Source organism: Patella vulgata, chromosome 1, assembly GCF_932274485.2.
Source record: "Patella vulgata chromosome 1, xgPatVulg1.2, whole genome shotgun sequence".
In the NCBI taxonomy this organism is placed as follows: Eukaryota; Metazoa; Mollusca; class Gastropoda; family Patellidae; genus Patella; species Patella vulgata.
Window position 1 is genome coordinate 82,501,083 of NC_065879.2, and position 20,377 is coordinate 82,521,459.

The 20,377-nt window shown below is 35.5% G+C and overlaps 1 protein-coding gene across 1 annotated transcript in view; it reads left to right on the forward strand.

The window, feature by feature from the left end:
• The first annotated feature begins 306 nt into the window (after positions 1-306).
• The window catches only part of LOC126824067 (phosphatidylinositol 4-kinase beta), a 33,648-nt gene continuing 13,577 nt past the window's right edge, over positions 307-20,377 (forward strand). Inside the window, exons 1-9 of the mRNA XM_050553243.2 lie at positions 307-408; positions 10,308-11,298; positions 12,617-12,734; positions 15,226-15,360; positions 15,737-15,882; positions 16,541-16,707; positions 18,179-18,269; positions 18,515-18,654; positions 19,927-20,160. Of these exons, the coding sequence (XP_050409200.1) occupies positions 10,470-11,298; positions 12,617-12,734; positions 15,226-15,360; positions 15,737-15,882; positions 16,541-16,707; positions 18,179-18,269; positions 18,515-18,654; positions 19,927-20,160 (1,860 nt within the window). The 5' untranslated portion in view covers positions 307-408; positions 10,308-10,469. The remainder of the gene's footprint in view (positions 409-10,307; positions 11,299-12,616; positions 12,735-15,225; positions 15,361-15,736; positions 15,883-16,540; positions 16,708-18,178; positions 18,270-18,514; positions 18,655-19,926; positions 20,161-20,377) is intronic.

The following is a 20,377-nucleotide window of genomic DNA, read 5'->3' on the forward strand; positions in this document are numbered from 1 at the left end:
AACCCCCAAAAAACCCAAACCCACTTATAATTAAAATATGGTTAAAACAGTATACATTGCTAATTTTACACAATGAATAAATTTTTGAACATAGATCACATAGAAAAGGTAGACAATGGATTTTTTTTTATAAAAAAATCCTTATATCCGACACGTTCTTGTGTATTAAGGAAATCCAAGTTTCAAAACTAGAATAATAGAGATGAATTTTCTACTTTTGACTCTTTGTTCATTCCATAATACTATTAATAGCTCCCAATACGATAAGGTGAAGGTCGACGATGTGAAATCGAGGTAACAACAGATTCAAGATGGCTGTCTGAAATGAATGGATCCCCTAGGTATACGAACAATATCAACTGTCTTTTAACACTAATTATCTTGGATACGGCTTTATCAAATAGAAAGGTGAGTGTTCTATTGAGAGAAGTGAACGACGTTACAAGAGAATGTATACCGGCATTTCAACTTCTTACTGACCATGCGCTTTTGACATCGCCTTGATCTGAAGTCTTAAAAATTTATTCACCTATCTTTTCAATGAAAAATTCGCCGATTAAGTCCATTATTCAGTCAATATTTGTAAACTGTTTCGATTTTTTGTTTATTTTTAGTTTGTTACCGATATAGACTACAAGCCTTTCAAATACAAACTTCTTCAAATCTTTCAAAAAAAAGATAATGGGGCGTCTGCTTGGTTTTTATTTCCCGGCTGTCACTTGACCTGGTTGATTTTAAAAGCAATACATTTTGAAATATATTCGTATGGTTTCTCCCAAGTACGATTAGCCTATAAATACTATTGCAATAATTGGGCTTCTTACTGAATTTACTCTGTGACTGCATCTTCTCATTTACATTTTAAATAGGGCATTCTACTCTAGTTTGTAGTTTGAACATTCAACATGACAGTGACTCATCCATCCAAGAACTAGGCCAAATTCTTCCAATCTGTCAGTCAAAGATATCCTTCATATTTGTGGTTTTTCCATTATTCATTGATTTAAATCCTGAACCCAAACATCAAATATCTGTAGTTTCAAGTTTTATTTTTTTATCTGTCTTGTGGCCACATTCTTTTGTAAGATTCTTATAAGTCGAAGTGCATAGTGCAGTAGTGTAGACAGAGACAGGAATCTTTTGTCAAAATATTGTGAACTATGTTATCTGTAAAGTAAAAGCAGGGGCGTAAAAATATTTTTTAATCCACAAGTTCGCATCAAGTTCCACTAGTATATGATATGCCCCAAATAAACCATAATGTCCATAATGACAATGTGGTGCTTTTGGAATGTATTGAAAAATAGTATGATATTGATATTGGACCCTACCGTTATTATAGCCATAAGGGGCAATTTTAATTTTTAGATTCCAGATATTATTTTGTGTGCGTGATTAGGTAGCAAGGTATTGGATACAAGAGATATTTTTCTATTCTTTCAGACGCTCGAGCTAGCGGGTACTGATGTAATGCATGTAAATAGACTTTTTCAATTTATCGTAAAATTTTAAATAATTTCGCCACTGTGTTCGTTCTCCACAATAATGAGGTAGTATTTCGTTAGTATTGGGTAAATCGTCCTGCCAAGTATAACAAAAGTATCTAAAAAAAAGATATCTGTTTTATTCCGTACTATAAACTTACAGACAGTGGCCAGTAATAAAATATTTGTTGTTTACACAGACACTGGCCTCTGATTCATGTAACAAGAATTTAAAAATAAAGTTCAACAGGTCACGAAGGTTAATATCTTGTTTTAAGGTTATCACTAGCCATGCATGTACTTGTAGTATTGACCCCTGTCCTCAGTTTTATTGAATTATAGGTCATTGGGATACCAATATAGATCTGTGTGATTGATGAGGAACCATTACTGTACCGTAGTTCAAAGGTTAAATGATGTTGTAAATGTAATTAAAGATATCTTAAGAAGATCCTAATTATAATTATTGATTTGAAAAGTTCTATCTCACAGAATTTTTTTTTGTGTGGTGGTGGCAGGGTTGGGTATTTTGGTTGCCGAAAACAGTTGTAAATGAGATTAATTGACATGGAAATCTTAGGATATATACATGTAGCTTGTTAGAATTATTTATGATATAATGTAAGACTTTTTGTGTGATCAATCGGTGATTACTAAAGAATACATTATCCTTAATGTTAGAATGATGATTGACAGGTTTTGATATTAGAGACAGACATTCGGTACTATTACTGGGGGTTAATGTTCACTTATATTAGAGAGTATTTTATAGGTCAAATAGTAGATGACTTAATTGTACTTGAGGAATAATGACAACAATATTGGTCAATGGTCATTAGTTGTAAATGATAAGTTATCACTATTATTAATGATATTAATGTTTTTCTGATAACTACATTGTTCCAGCACCTGTCTATTTAGTGACTACCTTTGACACTGTAACTCATAAAGCACTTCTGCATCTTTCAATAAAGGAATGGAAGTGATAATTTACTTGTGTGTAGGTGGCCTTAGCAGTGGGAGGAAACAGGAGGACCCAGAAAAACCCCACAAGGTTGGGCAGGCGACCCTACTCCTTGTCACGTACATGTACAACCAGGGAATTGAAACCATGTCAGTTGACTCAATGACAGAAATGAAATGAAATGGGGTTTAACGTCCTACTGTTTTGCTCCAAACTGGGCTAATGAAGATGGGCATACGCCATACAGTGTGCTATGAGGGAAATTTTGTCTCTTATATCGAATTCCAACTGTCAAGGGATCTTTTATGTGCACGGCAATGTGTACACGGGACCTCGGTTTTTCGTATCATCCGAATGACTAGACAGCTGTCCTTGTCAGGCCCTCCGTCCTGCATCACTGACAAGGGGGAACCACACTGGAAAATCTAGATGAACTTTCTCGGCCAATGCAGGGATTGAACACCCGACCTTCAGGCTAGCGAGCCAGCGCCTTAACCCACTTAGCCACCGTGATCTCCGATTCAATGACAGACCTTGATACAGCGTGCACGTACTAACCTTTCGGCCATCCAACTCCCCCCCCCCCTTCCATTTGAGAGTCACTCACCATACATAATGTATAATCAAGTGACATTATTCTTGTATAAATGATAAACTGCAAAAGTATGATTTTAAAAAATGTGGTCAATGTTAGAATATACATGTACTTGTACATCTACAATGTAAGCATGGTCTATATCCTTCTCTCATTCTGCTGTTATTGGACAAACAAGACTAAAAGAGTTATCTCTTTTATCATGTGACATCATCAAATACATGTACCGTAGCCATAATGATTATGATTATTTGTTATCTCTATCGAAACGATTAACAGACTATATAGATTAATTAGCTTACAGACCAATAAATTCATATGGCCTTAATTCTTTCAATATACATGTATGGTGATATATTACAATAAAAAAGAAAATAAATCTTCCGCCCCTGGGTGTTTACAGATTTGCCTTCGATCGAGGCTAAATGTATTCGTTAAGGCCAGCTCAATTTATGTCAAGGTCGCTAAGATGTAAATAAGGTTAGGGCATGTGAGTGTTGGCGAGATTGCAGGTTAGGATTAGGGTAAGCATTGGGGCTAGGTCTAGGGTTAGGCTCGGGATTAACGCTAACCCCGTTTACATCTCGTGACCTATGACAAAAAATTGAGCTGGCCTTATCATTTAGTACTAACCTTAGAACGGAACTGCTAACATGATTATCCAGTCCTAAAACATCAGTTGAAAAATAACATCTGGATTTTCTGGCATGCATGTAGTTTCCCCTTATCAGTGTGGCAGGACGGAGGGCCTTCCTGACAAGGGCAACTGGTGGAGGATGAAAGACCTGAAAAGGAACAGTGTCTAGGGTTAGGGTTAGGGTTAGAGTTGGGATTAACGCTAGCCCGGTTTACATCTCACATTTTCCTAGCCACCCTTGCAAACGCCACCACTTTCAAGTAATGATCATTGATGCAGGATGAAAAGACCTGAAAAGGAACAGTGTCTAGTCGTTTGGATAGGACAACAAAACCCAAGGTCCCGTGTCCACATATCCTTAGGCTTTACGTAGTTGTTTAAATGGCAGGGAAAACCAAGGTCATACAAAACATTGTAAATTAAACTTTTTATAAAAATGTAATAATGTTTCTTCCAATATACTACGTAAATCGATTGATCTAGTAATAAAACCTTGGAAGTTACGATGTGTGGAGTCATTTATATTGTATGTGATTTCTACAGATGTACACACCCATTGATTTTTAGCTTAAACTCTCTTTACTGTTTGTAGAATGTTGGTAAATAAAAGTAGAAATCCTATTGATTATTTGTGTGTATAAAAGCCTGTACTAGTTTAGTACATGTACATTTATGTCAATCAAGTCTCTATAGTTGACATCTGTGGTATAATAAACATTTGTTTGTGACGTAATCAGTTATTGTCAATTTGTCAACATTCCACATCAGCATGACATGTACATGTATAACAGAGAGAAATGAAGAATTGAAATGCCTTTTATGGGGTTTAACATCCTACTGTTCTGCTCCTAAACTGGGCTAATGAAGACGGCCATATGCCATACAGTGTCACAAGGGAAATTTTGCCCGGGCAGCAGCGCTACGGCCTACGCTGTACCGTCAGGGGCACCTTCCCCATGTTTCCGAAACTGGGACAACAACATCTCCCCGAGCCAGTTAGTAGCGGAAACATGGGTTTTCTCAGGGTCCTCCGGTTTCCTTCCACTGCTAATGACCCCTGCCCGCAAGCGAATTATTGAAATAAAATTAAACCTTATGTTAGTCCCGAAATAAACTAGTTTGTGTTGAGTGGAGATGAAACACTCCAGGTTAAACCCCATCTCTCTCTCTCTCTCTCTCTATCTCTCTCTCTTAAATATAATATCACTGTATTAAACATTTCATTAGTTGATATCTATATATCTATAGGAGGAGATAAAAAAAAAACTGATCACATTTCATAAGTTGATATTGGTTGGATTGATGTTATTATTAAATATTACATTAGTTGATAGGATTGAATACAGTTAAAACGAGATAAAAACAAAAAAGATTACATTTCATTAGTTGGTTGTACGTTTGTATGGAATAAATAATCGCTTATAGGAGATAAAAAAAACTGATCACATTTCACTAGTTGATGTTGATTGCATTGATGTAAAATTATTATTGAAAATTTCCTATAGGGGGGGGGGGGGGGGAAGAAAAATTTGATCACATTTTATTACTACATATAGTTGATAGCATGGATGTAACATTATCTTATATATTTTCTATAAAAAAAGATAAATGTGCAATTAATTAATATGTGTCATCTATTTATTTTGGGATCTCGGTGGGGGACATCAGCCTCACTGTTGTAGGTCTTGTTTAAATATAGGACATATGGGGTCATTATAATGTGTGTTATTTGATAATCTTTTGTTTACAAACAAATGATACATGTAATTACCTGATGACCTAGTTAGATCTTATGAAAGGACAAAGGGCAGATAAAATTATATTGGACTGCAATCTGTTACAGATTAAGGACAAACTTATTCATTTGGGGCCCTTGTACACTGTTTTAATACAGACAGCTAGACTTGTTAATCTGTTCTCTTGTACACAGTTTTAATAGGAATAACAAAACAATCAAACATTTGATTGACAAATGTAGCTAATTTAAGTGTTTCTACACTGCTCCAATATGTAACTAAGCAATCAGTTTTGATTTACAACTTTTAACTCCTATCACTATATGTATTCAAACTGTAGTTAATTTGATCGAGAGTTTTCCAACACTGTTTCAATATTTGTAACTAAGCAATCGGTTTTGATTGACAGTTGTAGTTGTAGTTGTAGCTAATTTGAGTTTTTCTACACTGATTCAATATGTATATTTGTAACTAAGCAATCAGTTTTGATTTACAACTGTTAACTCCTATCATTACATGTATTTTAATACACCTATTAAAAAAAAATGAAGTCTTTTATATTAACACTTTAATGGTTAATTTACGAGGCATAAAAATTGGTTTAGTGTTCATGAAATCTCTTGTACCTGTAGCCTAGTTCAATGCTTGGATTTTCAATAATTGCAGGTAAGCCTGGGTTATTTTGAAAAAAATATTTATTTTTTTATTTCTTGGTGAGTGTAGATGTAATTGTCTCTTTTTCATCAGGTTACATGTACCTTTTTACTAGCACGCCATCTAGGTTTTTTATTCTATCCATACAGCTAGTCACTTTGTCTTACACCACTGACAAGGGGAAAACCACCCTGAAAAATTTTTACGAACTTTCTTGGGCAACACTTGGGTGAGAAAAGTAGTACATATTGTAATATAAGCTTATAGTATAATAATAATGATTTAAATAGCCCGAAAATGAAATTTATTGCCCGAAATTTATTATTGCCCAAAAATGAAAGAAATTTATTGCCCGAAAATGAAATTTATTATTGCCCGAAAATGAAATTTATTGCCTGAAAATGAAATTTATTATTGCCCGAATATAAAAATTTCTTAAAAGTTTTTATATTTTGCCTTGTTTGTTGGGGTGTTGGATGGTCTAATGGTCTGTCATTAGGTCAAGTGGCATGGTTTCAATCCAGACAAGAAGGAGGGTCACCTGTCCAACCTTGTGGGTTTTCCGTGGATCCTACGGTGTCCTCCAACTGCTAAAGACCCCTACGTGCAAGCGAATTATTGAAATAAAATTAAACCATATCTTAGTCCCGAAATGACCTAGTTTGTGTCGCATGGAAGTTAAAACTAATTCTTTTCTTTCTCTATCTCCCTCTCTGACCCTAAAATGATTCAGATTGAGATTGTGAAATTATTGAGATTATATGAATATGTGGGAGGATCATAGATTAAGTATATAAACATAGGTAGGCTTATCTTATTATTTCTATGTATAATCCTAGTGTGATACAGAGTAAGCTTATTGTGATGGTGGTACATGTATTTATAGATTATGATCAATTTGAGGATGATCTAACATCAACCACATACTTTATATTTTAATAGAAATGAATAACTTTACATGTACAGTGTTGTGGTAGGTAAAATTGTTTATATACAACAAGTATATCGCAAGGATAGATGTCTAGTCGTTTGGATGGGACAAAAAACTGCAAGGTCCCTTGTACATATTGACATGCACACGTAAAAGATCCCTTGGCAGATGGAATTCGACATAAGAGTAAGCTGTAGCGCCGCTGTCTGGGCAAAATTTCCCTCTTAGCACACTGTATGGCATATGCCTGTCTTATTTATTATTGTTTTCTTAATTAAAAAGGCAAAAATAAATGGACAATTTTTGGACTGATACTACTATTATTAGTTTAGAGATAAAATTTTCATAATATTGCAAGTGATTCCTGTAGTGCTAAATAAAGTGTCAAGCCTTCAAAGCTAAATCTACCTATTGCAGGTCTTTATATATTATATATGAAGGGGGGTGGATGGCCAAATGGTTAGCTCGTGCACACTCTGTCATTGAGTCAACTGATGTGGTTTCAATTCCCCGGTTGTACATGACAAGGAGAAGGGGCGCCTGTTCAAGCTCGTGGGTTTTCTCTAGATTCTCCGGTTTCCTCCCACTGCTAAAGAGCCTACGCGCAAGAGAATAATTGAAATAAAATTAAACCATATGTTAGTCTCAAAATGACCTAGTTTGTGTGGAGACAGTTAAACCCCATTTCTCTCTCTCTCTCGTATATGAATTATTATTTAGACATTTATTCACATGACAAGTCCATAATCATTTCTCTAGAATATCTAATGGCAGAGATTTAAACGGATTAAAACGTGGTCGCCATTTAATGATTTGTTTGAAAATGGCGAAGCGAGGCCAAGTCTCGAATAACAAGTACCGTTGTTACGATAATAAGCAATCTATCCACATCTTGTCAAAACTTCAAATGGTGGCATCTTTGGTCAGAATAAAGTAATTTGAATAAAATTTTCAGTATATTTTTTAAAACCTATTGTTATAATTGTAGCAAGAACAGTCAGCTCTAAATCTTACCTAATGCATCTTTAAGTAGATCATAGATAATTATAGCACTATCTTTGTCTATTAATAGTAATATTCATAGTATTGCATTATCTACTATAGGGCTGTCACTGTCTCATTTAACAAGATTTTGTGTCTAGATGTACATGTAGTATTGGTTTAAAAACAGTTTGTGAGTGTGACTAGATGTACTATTGATTTAAAAACAGTTTGTGAATAGATATGTACATGTACTATTAGGTTTAGAGAAAAGTGAGACATTAAACGTCACTTTATTTTATTTAATATGATAAAGTAGTTTTATTCATAAAGTAAAGTAAATTTACTGGTCATGTGGAACACAATTCACATTATATTCAGTGCTTAGGCCACAACAGTTTGATTTTCTGTTCTTCAGGAACACCTGTTAACATTTTGCTCCTTATTTTTTTCAGGAAAAAGACTAATTTAAAATCCAAATAACTTGGTTGAGCTGTTTAAAAGCTTTTAGTTCCAAATTTCAAACAAAACATCTTCCACATCATTCAAGTGGCTGTTTATTTTATATCAAGTCCCTTAAGAACTGAAAATTAAATTTTCTTGGCCTAAAGGGAGCCCCCACTGCTCTGTTTACTATCTTAGATATTATAAGTGGTATTTGGGATGGATTGTGTTGAGTAGGTGGTATATATATCATGCTTTTGTTTAGCTGGTGACCTTTGAACTCTGTATGTGTAAAATGTTGACAGCTTCTTGATCTAATATCTTGTCTAATTTATAGGATGTATCTGTCATTATATTTATGAGTAGTATGTAATTAAGCTTCCGTGGAACATCCTTGTTGTATCATTTAAACCTGTAAATATTGGAGTGAAGTTTACTTACACTTTTCGTTGAATTTAGACGTACAGGTTTGGTAAATCAATATAAATATTTGTGACTGTCGTTTGTTTGTCTGTTCAGGGTTGGTGGCTACACTAGGGCTGAAATTTGGTGTATATAGGGGTAGCTCCGACCGTGAGTAACATAAGTCTGGTGGTGTTGGACTACCACTTCTAATGGCAATGGGGGGGTTGGATGGCTGAATGGTTAGCGTGCACGCGCTGTATCATAAAGTCTTGTCATTTAGTCGACTGGCATGGTTTGGAATCCCCGGTTGTACGTGACAAGGAGTAGGGTCGCCTGTCCAACCTGGTGGGTTTTCTCCGGGTCCTCCGGTTTCCTCCCACTGCTAAAGACCCCTACGCGCAAGCGAATTATTGAAATAAAATTAAACCATAAGTTAGTCCCGAAATGACCTAGTTTGTGTCGAGTGGACGTTAAACCCCATTTCTCTCTCTCTAATGACAATGTCCTAGTTATACTACATGTACTTTCAACCTGTGCAGCTCCGGGTCATCCACTAGTGTATTATAATAGGTGCTTGAGGACTGTACCACACAGCTAGACGGACTGTCGGACATGGTTAGCGGGGTCTGGGCCTATATTTCGTTTCGTTTTTTTATACTTTCGATGGCCTACACTACATGAAGATCTGACAAGTTATAGCGATAGGTCACGTCAGGGGTCAAAAGACCGACTTATAACCCTATGATGTCAGACATTTGATTAACCAATCAGCATTGATGTTACTAGTGGATTACCCACAGTTCTGTGCTAAAAAAGGCCTAAAGCTTGCCGTAACAGACTGTTTCATTGACTTATCCTTGACACCATTCAGAACACAAGTTAAATAACAACTCTTCCAGATCCAAGTGTAGTAAAGTCAAGTAAAACGAAATTTTGTACTATAAAAACGAAACGAAATAGGATCTGTGATTTAACCAGATTGTGACATTCATTATGAGTTGTTAACCAGAGAATATTAGACACTATTTTAATTCATTAATTAATCAATTGTCAGAAGTTCTACGGAAGACCCCAGATCAAAGAGTCGGACTGCCATGTCACATATTTTGTTTCAACAAACTGAATAGAACTAGAACTTCCAACAATGGATCTCGGGAGAGATTTGATCAGATTATACATGATAGAAATAGACACATCGGATAAAACACCCAATTTTTAGCTTCATGTGCAGCAATGGGCAGGGAAGGATTTCCCCGGGCCATTGCTTCAGGAATATGAAAATGCATCTATGGTCACATAAATGCAATTTTTGTACTTGTATATTACTGCGAGTTCAAAGGTTGATTGAATAATTACATGTATAATGTTTGTATATTACTGGGGTTCAAAGGTTAATTGAATAATTACATGTATAATGTTTGTATATTACTGGGGTTTAAAGGTTAATTGAATAATTATAATGTTTGTATTTTTCAGGTTATTTAGTATAGGGGTATTTGTACTGTTTCAAACCAAAATGGCAGAATCCTGAATAAATTACAGAAACAATCAAACACATGAAATAAAATACAACATCTAACGTGAATAATGAAAGGGACATGGGTGAACAATTTAATAACTATTAAATAGACCTAAAATATGACATCATCTGAATTAATGAAAGTTGAGTTTGAGGCACCGTCATCTATTTTAAGTAAATCTAGTTCTTCGATACACAATGCAGCTAACTCTGTAAGCCAATCAACTCTATCCTTTTATGTGGATAGGAAAGCTGGCGATTCGGAGGTGAACGGCAATTATCAAAGTATGGAGAGCGATAAGAATCACCTGGAGGAACGAATGAGACAAGCCTTGCGTTTAGTACCAAACGGACTCCTGCCACAAGAAAATCAGGCCAAGCTGCATCAAGCCAAACCACACTCTGTTCATTTTACTGACCAAAATAACATCACGAACATCTGTGACCGTGTCTCGCCATCTTTATTGGAGAGAAGTCTCTCGTACTCGGCAGTCGAACAAACAAATACTTCCGAATTACTACACGTCGCTGATCAATCGACTCTTAATCAGACTAATCCTGACCAATCAGATTCAATGATACAAGACGAAGGATTAGTAGAAGAGGGTGTGGATGTAGCCATGGCAACTGATATTGAATGTTGTGTAAATGGTGGAGAAAATGTGGAGGGGGTGGGGATGGACGTGGTTTCTATGGAAACGAACAAAACAGACAAACTGGATCCGAAATCATTGCAATTAAATTTACATCATGTCGGCAAAAATGTCCACATTTCCACGTGTGATTCGAAGTCTGCGAAAGAAAGATCACAAATGTTGAAAAAAACAAAAGTGCCACCTCCCAAACAATCGTGGTTATTGAGATTATTCGAGTCGAAACTGTTTGATATGTCAATTGCTATCTCGTATTTATTTAATTCTAAAGAACCAGGCGTCCAGTCTTATTTAGGTAAGTTTGCCATCAAATCCAATCTGATTAAAACACAGATCCTATTTCGTTTCGTTTTTTATAGTTCAAAGTTTCGTTTTACTTGTCTTCACTACACTAGGATCTGGAAAAGTTGTTATATAAGCCACGTTCTAGTTTATGTGAGGGATTAGCCAATGAAGCGGACTATTACAGCGAGTTCTTGGCGCGCTGTGCACAAAACTGTGGGTAAACCACAAGAAACATCAATGCTAGTTGATTAATCAATGTCTGACGTCATAGGATCAAAAGCAGCTCATGTGACCTCTGATGCGACATATCACTACAACCGGTCAGATCTTCAAGTAGTGTAGGCCATTGAAAGTATAAAAAAAACGAAATATAGATCTGTATTTTAATCAGATTACTTTATATATATATACATTGTATACAATCATTATTTATTCAAAGAAAGCACAGGACTTATAAAATGGGTCTGTCTGTCCGTCCGCTTGTCTGTCTGTCTATCACACATTTTAGGACACAATAACCCTCCTTCTTATTGAGCTAGAAAGTTCAAGTTGGTGTATAGTTCTTCATTAGTTGAATGCCTAGATGGAGTGTGTACTGTGAGATAGCTTTACGTCTGCTTCCACAGAAGTGATATCGCAGACAAGCATGATTGATGTTGTTGTTCTTAGTGTTTTAACGTCCGCTTCCACCGAAGGTGATATCGCAGACAAGTTGTCTTATTTTTTTTTTTATTATCTTAGCGTACGCGCAGGGGTCTTTTCTGTGGGAGGAAACTGGAGTACCCGGAGTAAACCCATGAGGTTTAAAAGCCGCCCCTATCTCCAACTCACATACATGTACGCTCACACCAGGGATCGAAACCACAACCGCAAGCCAGAGATGACCGGCCAGCTAGAGGTCGAAGCGTCTCACTCTAGACCACTAGGCCCTGTGCTCTGTGATGAGAATATATATGTAGGCTGAGCAGAGATAAGCAATTTGAATGATTGGTCAAGACTTTGGTACAAAAGAACCCCGTTCTTACTTGAGGTAGAATGTTCAATTTCGGTTTACATGTTCTTTGGGTAAGTTCGTTGATGAGCATTTTCTGCTTAAGCTAAACCACTGTCCATCACACGTTACTGTACACAAAAATTACAGCATGTTAAAGATTCGCTCAATGTTGGAAATCAAAATAAGAGGAGGTCGTAGTGGTGCTGCCTAGGCAAAATTTCACTCATAACACACTGCATGATACTGTCTTTAATAACCTGATTGGTGTAGAAAAGTTGGACGTTAAACCCAATGTGTGTATATACTGTATGTGTATGTATTATTTTATTTTCAGGAAATCGTTTATTTAGTTTTAGAGATGAAGAGATAGATTTATATTTACCACAAATAGTCAACATGTATATACAGATGCATGATGTTGCTGAAGCTATACATCCTTATATTGTACATAGGTACGTATATATATATATACATACTATAATACAACCTTATACATGTATTGTACATGTACATAGGTAGGTACATGTATATATACATACTATAATACAACCTTATATTGTACATATATAGATATATCATCATATAGAGAATCTCCTACCACCAGTCTTTTTTTTTATATCAAAAAATATCAACACAAGTTGATAAAGTAACAAAAAACGAGGCTTTTTGATATCAAAAAAGACGAGTAGGAGATTTTATTTATCACTCAATCCCTTCTTACATGCACAAATAGATAAATATATATAATTCTTTGCTGTAGATTTCACTTATATACTGAACATTACGGCGTAGTGATACATCATTTTTTGACAGCAATTCAACCATTGCAAAGCCCTTTATATTGACCCAGTGTTTCCATCAAGGTCAATTGAATAACAATAGTTCATTTTTAATAAAAAAAAAAGTTACTTTTAATAAGAAATAAACTGTTCTTTGAAAATAAAAAAAAGTAGTCCCTTTTCAACTGACCAATCAAATTCATGTAAAGCGATATCTCCTAAGGAGATATCGCAGTAGATTATGAACTATATTAAGTTGCACATGTATTCTTGATTCAATTATATTTCATTAATCCACTGTCTTTAGAATGTGACATCAAAACTTTAACATGAAATCGGAGCCACAGTTGCTCAGTGAGTAAGTGTTGGCCAATAAAAGTTCATTAGGATTTTCAGGCGTGGTTTACCCTTGTCATTGATGTAGGACGGAGGGCCTGATGAAAAACCAAGGTCCCGTGTACACATTGGTGTGCACGTAAAAGATCCCTCGGCAGTTTGAATTCGATATAAGAGTAGGTTGTAGCGCCGCTGTCTGGGCATAATTTCCCTCATAGCACACTGTATGGTATGCCAGTCTTCATTAGCCCAGTCGGAGCAGAACAGTAGGACGCTAAACTCCATTTCATTTCATTTCATTTCATTTCATTTCATTTCAATCTAACATGAAATCACCAGGACCAAGCCTTGAAATAACTGCTAAGGTTCAGCCTGACATCATGTCAGGCTGAACTGATTTTCGGCCGGACATTTCAGATTTTCAGCCTGACAAATACTTTATAAAGTATATTAAACCAAAAAACTGTTGAAATTTACTATGTTTATATATATTATTATACATACATTTATTAATAAAATAAATTGATGACTCACATACAACCTGGAGTTTTAAGTTTTTATATGTATATGGAATACAACTTTATAGTTCATATAATAATGTCATTAATCTCTTTGGTGGGGCTGGGGACTAAATCCTAAAAACTCTGATTAAGATTCAAATTTAACTAAAGAATAGACATCTTGAGTTGTCGTAAATGGTTCAGAATCTGCCAAGTCATTTTTGATCCACTTTTCTACGGTTCGTGTTTGTAATTTTCGAACTGGTGACGGCGACGGCCCCCGTTTAGAAGTGTCTTTATGAGAGACATAAGATTAAGACACAGTACCAGTCTTTGAATTTTCTGGAACGGTCCCACTAGCCGGGATATCCGTTTCCGAGGGTTGGGAAAAGTAAGAAGTTATTTTATTCGACATGTTTTCACGACTCTTCTATTTACATTCACATTGGAAGTGTCCAACAAAGTGAGATATTTTCGTATAAAAAGTCTGTCCCTAATTACATCCATAGTCAACTTGGACATTTTCTTGTAAACTAATTTTAAAATATTATTACTTTTATTACTAATAATTTATATAATTACATGTCATGTTAGGTGTGATTTAGAGCTAATCATATACGAAAGTAACGCAAAGCTAGCTACGAGACTCGAATAACCAGTGTAAAAGAGCCGATTCTCAATATTATTCATTATTTTATCTTCACGCGGCCGAGAGAGATACATGTATAAATAGTAATATTTTTACTATGACTCGGGTCGTTGATATAACCATCGTAAAAGAGTCGATTCTAAAAATTATTGAAGATTTTATCTGCACGCGGCCGAGATATAAATAGTAACATTTTCACTATGACTCGGGTCATTGATATTTTTGGTTCTGGACTTTCGAGTCTAATAATAAATAACGATCGACTCGAATATTTTTGACTTAATGTTTTACAAAAACACGGTCGGACGAAAGGCAATTTGGCCTGTCAAAAGGGGTCAATTCGCCCGGACATTGTCCGTGTCCGGACGCTTATTTCAGCGCTTGACCAGGACATAATCTCTTTCAATTGATCCAATTAGGCTCAAATTCTCCTCTAAGAAACCTGATATCATGCAATTTGTAATAACATTAATATTTGATTGATAGTTTCTCTTGAATGCTTTTACCTTTCATTAAAGTTTTGTTTTTATTTGTTTTTTAATTTTCAGATGTAAAAATCTGATATCATACATATTTTGTAATAACATTTATTAATATTTGATTAATAGATTGTCTGGAATGCTCTTACCTTTCATTAAAGATTTTAATCTTAGTTTGTTTTGTTTTTTTAAATGTTCAGATGTAGATACAGTATAGAGTTCTCCATTCACACGGCCTGGTTGCTAGGTGCATACTCCGCAGATGTATTAAAACCAACGTGGAAGAACTCACAGGGAATTAAGTTAAAAAATCTCATTTTAAACGAAGAATTAAGGTAAGTGACAGAAATTCATATACAATACAGGTGCCCTATTCATAAAAATGCATATATTAGTCCCGAAATGACCGAGTTTGTGTAACGCGGACGTTAAAGCCCATTTTTTTTTTCTCTCTTTATTCATAAAATTCCTAAAAAAAAAACTTATTTGAAGAATACTGATGGTTTCACGCTCATTGGCTGAGCACTAAAATCATAGTCTAAATTATGGGAGCCACGTTCGCTCAGTGAGTAAGATGTTGGCTCGATAACCTTGAGGTCCCGTGTTCGATCCCTGCTTTGGCCGAGAAAGTTCATCAGGATTTTCTGGCGTGGATTCCCATTGTCAGTGATTAAACCCCATTTCATTTTATTTTATTTTCCTTTTTTGTAGACCGCCACCACCAAAACACTTAAAAAGTGATTCTACTTTACCTAGTCCAACTTACACAAAGCACTTACAGTCAACAGAGATTACAGCACCAACATCACCTACAGGATCGAAAAAAACACATATCAGGTCTCGTTCTGATGCCACAGGTAAAAACACATTTTACAGCATTCTCGTCCAACAAGATTGATTAGAAACAGTTTTAGGTCACGTTTGAGACAAGCGATATTGATTAGAAACATTCTTTAAGTGGCATTTAGTAACTGGGTAGATAAATACTTATTGAAAACAGCTACTGATTTATTTAGGTGGCGTTTCGAAGCGTATTCTCTCAACGTTTTCAAGTATGTGTTATAGACAAGCAATATTGATTTGAAACAGTTTAAAACATGTACTAGATGAGGATATTGATTAGAAACAGTCTTGGAACATGTCCAAAGCAGCAGGATTGATGGCAAACTGTTTGATTTGTTAGACTAGTTTAATGGATTGGCTACAGTCTTAAACCAGTACAACAGTCTACCAACAGTGTTAGACCAGCACAGTTGATTAAAAACAGTCTTAGATAAACATAATTAATTGGAAAAGGTCTTAAACCAGGACAGTTGATTAGAAACTAATTGGAAACAGTCTTAGACCAGCACCATTGATTAGAAACCATCTTAGACCAGTACAATTAATTGGAAACAGTCTTAGTTAGACCAGCAATTTATTGGAAATTGTCATTAAACATATTTTAGAACATCACTTATAAATATACTTTCAAGATGAAATACTATACAATATATAAATATTATTTATTTGTAGGTATATATTTAAAACACAGTGAAAGTCAACCAGCTTTATTAAATGCTATAAATGTAATGGGTGATTTGACAACTGGTCGGGCGTTTGATAATGGTTGTACATGTCATAGGAGCTCAGAGGCCATGTTTAATAATTTAACTGGTAGAGAAACACTGTGTTCATGTGAGGTAAATATTCTATACTTGTATTAAGAAATTTAGGGGGGGGGGCTAGTGGTTTAACATTGAGTCAAGTGGTGTGGTTTCGATTCCACACTTGTATGTAACAAGGAATAGGGTCACATCAAGTCAAACCTTGTGGGATTTCTCCAGGACCTCAGGTTTCCTCCCTCTGCTAAAGACCCCTACACGCAAGCGAATTATTGAAATAAAATTGAACCATATGTTAGTACCGAAATAACCTAGTTTGTGTCGAGTGAGGGATTGAGTGGTCAGGTCATACTGGACTCTCAACAAGGAATATTGAAATTGGTCGCGTCCCTGGACCCTCAACAAGGGATATTGAAATTTGTCGAGTCACTGGATCTTCAACAAGGTATGTTGAAATTGGCTGTGTACCTGACTAGTTTCCCAAGCATATTTCTCATTAATAAGCCTGGACATAAAGGCACCTATCACAGAATTTGTCTAGTACAAATTATCACACCATACATATATACTTGGGTGGACAAAATGCACCCATCACAGACATTGTTAGTCACAAACTATCTCAGACATTGTCAGGCACAAACTATCTCAGACATTGTTAAGCACAAACTATCATAGACATTGTCGGACACAAACTATCACAGACATTGTCAAGCAAAAATTATCTCAGACATTGTTAGTCACAAACTACCTCAGACATTGTCAGGCTCAAACTATTTCAGACATTGTCAGGCTCAAACTATCTCAGACATTGTTAAGCACAAACTATCATAGACATTGTCAGGCACAAACTATCTCAGACATTGTTAGTCACAAACTATTTCAGACATTGTTAGTCACAAACTATCTCAGACATTGTCAGACTCAAACTATTTCAGACATTGTCAGGCTCAAACTATTTCAGACATTGTCAGGCTCAAATTATCACACAACATCTATTATAATATATAACTTGTCTAAGTATTTGTGTATGACTCATGACTAAGTTTGTGACAGGTACGTTTTGTCCAGGCTTGCTGATTAACGGTTCAAGATACATTTATGAATCTTTGTGAAACATTCTCTGTTGATTAGTTTTTGTGTTTCCACCATCTATCCTCTATAACCAGGTACATGTACATATAACAAGTGCATAGGACGGTGGACCCCAACCTATTGTTGATTTTTACCCCATTCCAGAAACCAGCATCTGATCGCGACCCCTCGAAAGTCACCAGGGTAAATCATCAACATCCCAATATAGATAGAGTAGGAATCCCCTATACATGTAACTAGAGATTTATAAGCTTTTCATGAAAACAGTATTTTTACAAAAGCTTGAAAGTAGTCCCCCATGACCCAACGAAAAGTGTTTTGTGACAGCTAGGGTCATGATCCAGAGGTTGGGAATCCAGGGCGTATGATTTTGATGACTGGGCCTTCTTTTTATTGTTGAGTAGATTTTATTTCCTTTGACTTTTAAATTAATTGCTATATTGTTGACGTTTTCCAGGCTCCGAGATTGATGCCAGAATTAGAGTTTGTAAAATCTTTAATGAGTATTGGTATCAGATTACAATTACTGCCAACAAAAGAACTAAGAAGTAAGTTATACTCATATTTTATTCTATTCAAATTAGTGTTGTCGCCTCCGTCCATTAACAATTTTGTGTGAACACACAACAACATCAGCGTTTAAATGATTTTTACAAGTTTTTGAACAAAGATTTGCTATTAAATGAATGTTAAAGAAATTAGTGCTAAATACACAAGATTAAATGATACCCTGGTTACAGTGATAAATCGAGTTTTATTATATTATTATTATTATAAATGTTTTATATTGCAGCATCTAGATTAATAGCTGAATTAGCGATGTTAAATTTAAACCTACCAGCTCGTGTTTGGTTACCTATTTCTGATAAAGGTATACATCATATAGTTCGTATACCACATACACAAGCTGTTGTCCTTAACTCAAAAGAAAAGGTAACTACATTCACTTGATCAGGGGCCTCATTTATGTAGCCATTTCATTAGTTAAGTTGAAAGCTCAATTTAAATATTAAAATCTACCTCATATTTAGAGCTGCCAGTCATCATTTGTGTTTTCTAGAGAATATGTAATTTTTCACGGTTTAATTAATGCTTAAATGATTATTTAAAATTTAATTAAGAGAGAGGAGAGAGAGAGAGAAACGGGGTTTAACTTCCACTTGACACAAACTAGGTCATTTCGGGACTAACATATGGTTCAATTTTATTTCAATAATCGCTTGCGCGAAGGGGTCTTTAGCAGTGGGAGGAAACCATAGGACTTTGAGAAAACCCACGAGGTTGGACAGATGACCCTACTCCTTGTCACGTACAATCGGGGAATTAAAACCATGCCACTTGACTCAATGACAGACCTTATGATGCAACAAACATGTGTTAACCATTCAGTCACTCAACCCGAAATTTAGTCCCGAAATGATCTAGTTTGTGTTGACTGGACGTTAAACCCCATTTCTCTGTACTGGACAAATTAAAGACATCAGAGGGATTTTGTCTGACTAATCCTAACAATGTGGTGAAATTTTCAGTTCATCATATCTTTGTAAATACCGAACGGAACCCTTTTTGGACTGATATTCCTTTTAGAGATTAAACCTTAATAATGTAGTTTACAGGAAATTCAAAATCCGAGACCTCAATTCTTACATTTGAGCAACAAAACACTTTAATTTGAAAAAAGTTAATCCTGTGCTGTCTGTTAAACTTTATTTCTGTGTAAATTATTTCTTTGTAAATTTCAGGCACTGTAGTTATTAAAGGCATTTTTATCGACCACTGATTAGCCAAAGTGATTTGCATTCAATCACATTTTCATCTTTAACGTCCATGTAATTCAAATTGATTACCCTAATCAACGAATTTATCGACACCGATTTCCGAAGCGATTACATGAAATCGCCAAATCACTTCAGGTCACGATTTGATTGGGTGATCATATGATTTTTTCAACTGTGTCCTGCCACAAGAATTATTTACAGCTAATCGAAGCATTTAACGAACTCGCCAAAGTACTTTGAAATCGACCATACTGTCACATGACATCTCAACTAAATTCAAATCAATTTGGCAAGTCGATAAAAAGCCCTAATCTTGTACTGACTATGAAACTGTATTATTTCCTGGAAATTTCAGGCATCTTATATGTAGAAGTATTTTTAATCTTGTACTGTCTATGAAACTGTATTATTTCCGTGTAAATTTCAGGCACCGTATTTATTATATGTAGAAGTATTAGAATGTGAAAATGCTGCTTCTAGTCAGGTACCAAGTAAAATATTAGAGAATACGCTACGATTTACACGATCAGAAGAAGATCTATCAGGTCATTATTGTAACCGTGGTAACGGATCACCACGAGGAGAGTTCAGTGTCTATGGTAATTCTACAGATTTTGATGATGCTGATTGCTGGTCTCAAGAAGATGATGAAATTATTCAGGTAATATACTTGATACAATTGTTCATATTTGGTGGAGAGTCACGGTGGCTTAGTGAGTAAGATGCTGGTCCGCTACTCTGGAGGTCGCAGGTTCATTCCTGATGTTGGCCGAGAAAGTTCATCAGGATTTTTTGGCGTGGTTTCCCCTTGTCAGTGGTGCAGAACAAAGGGCCTGACAAGGAAAGCTGCCTAGTCATTTGGATGGGATGAAAACCCG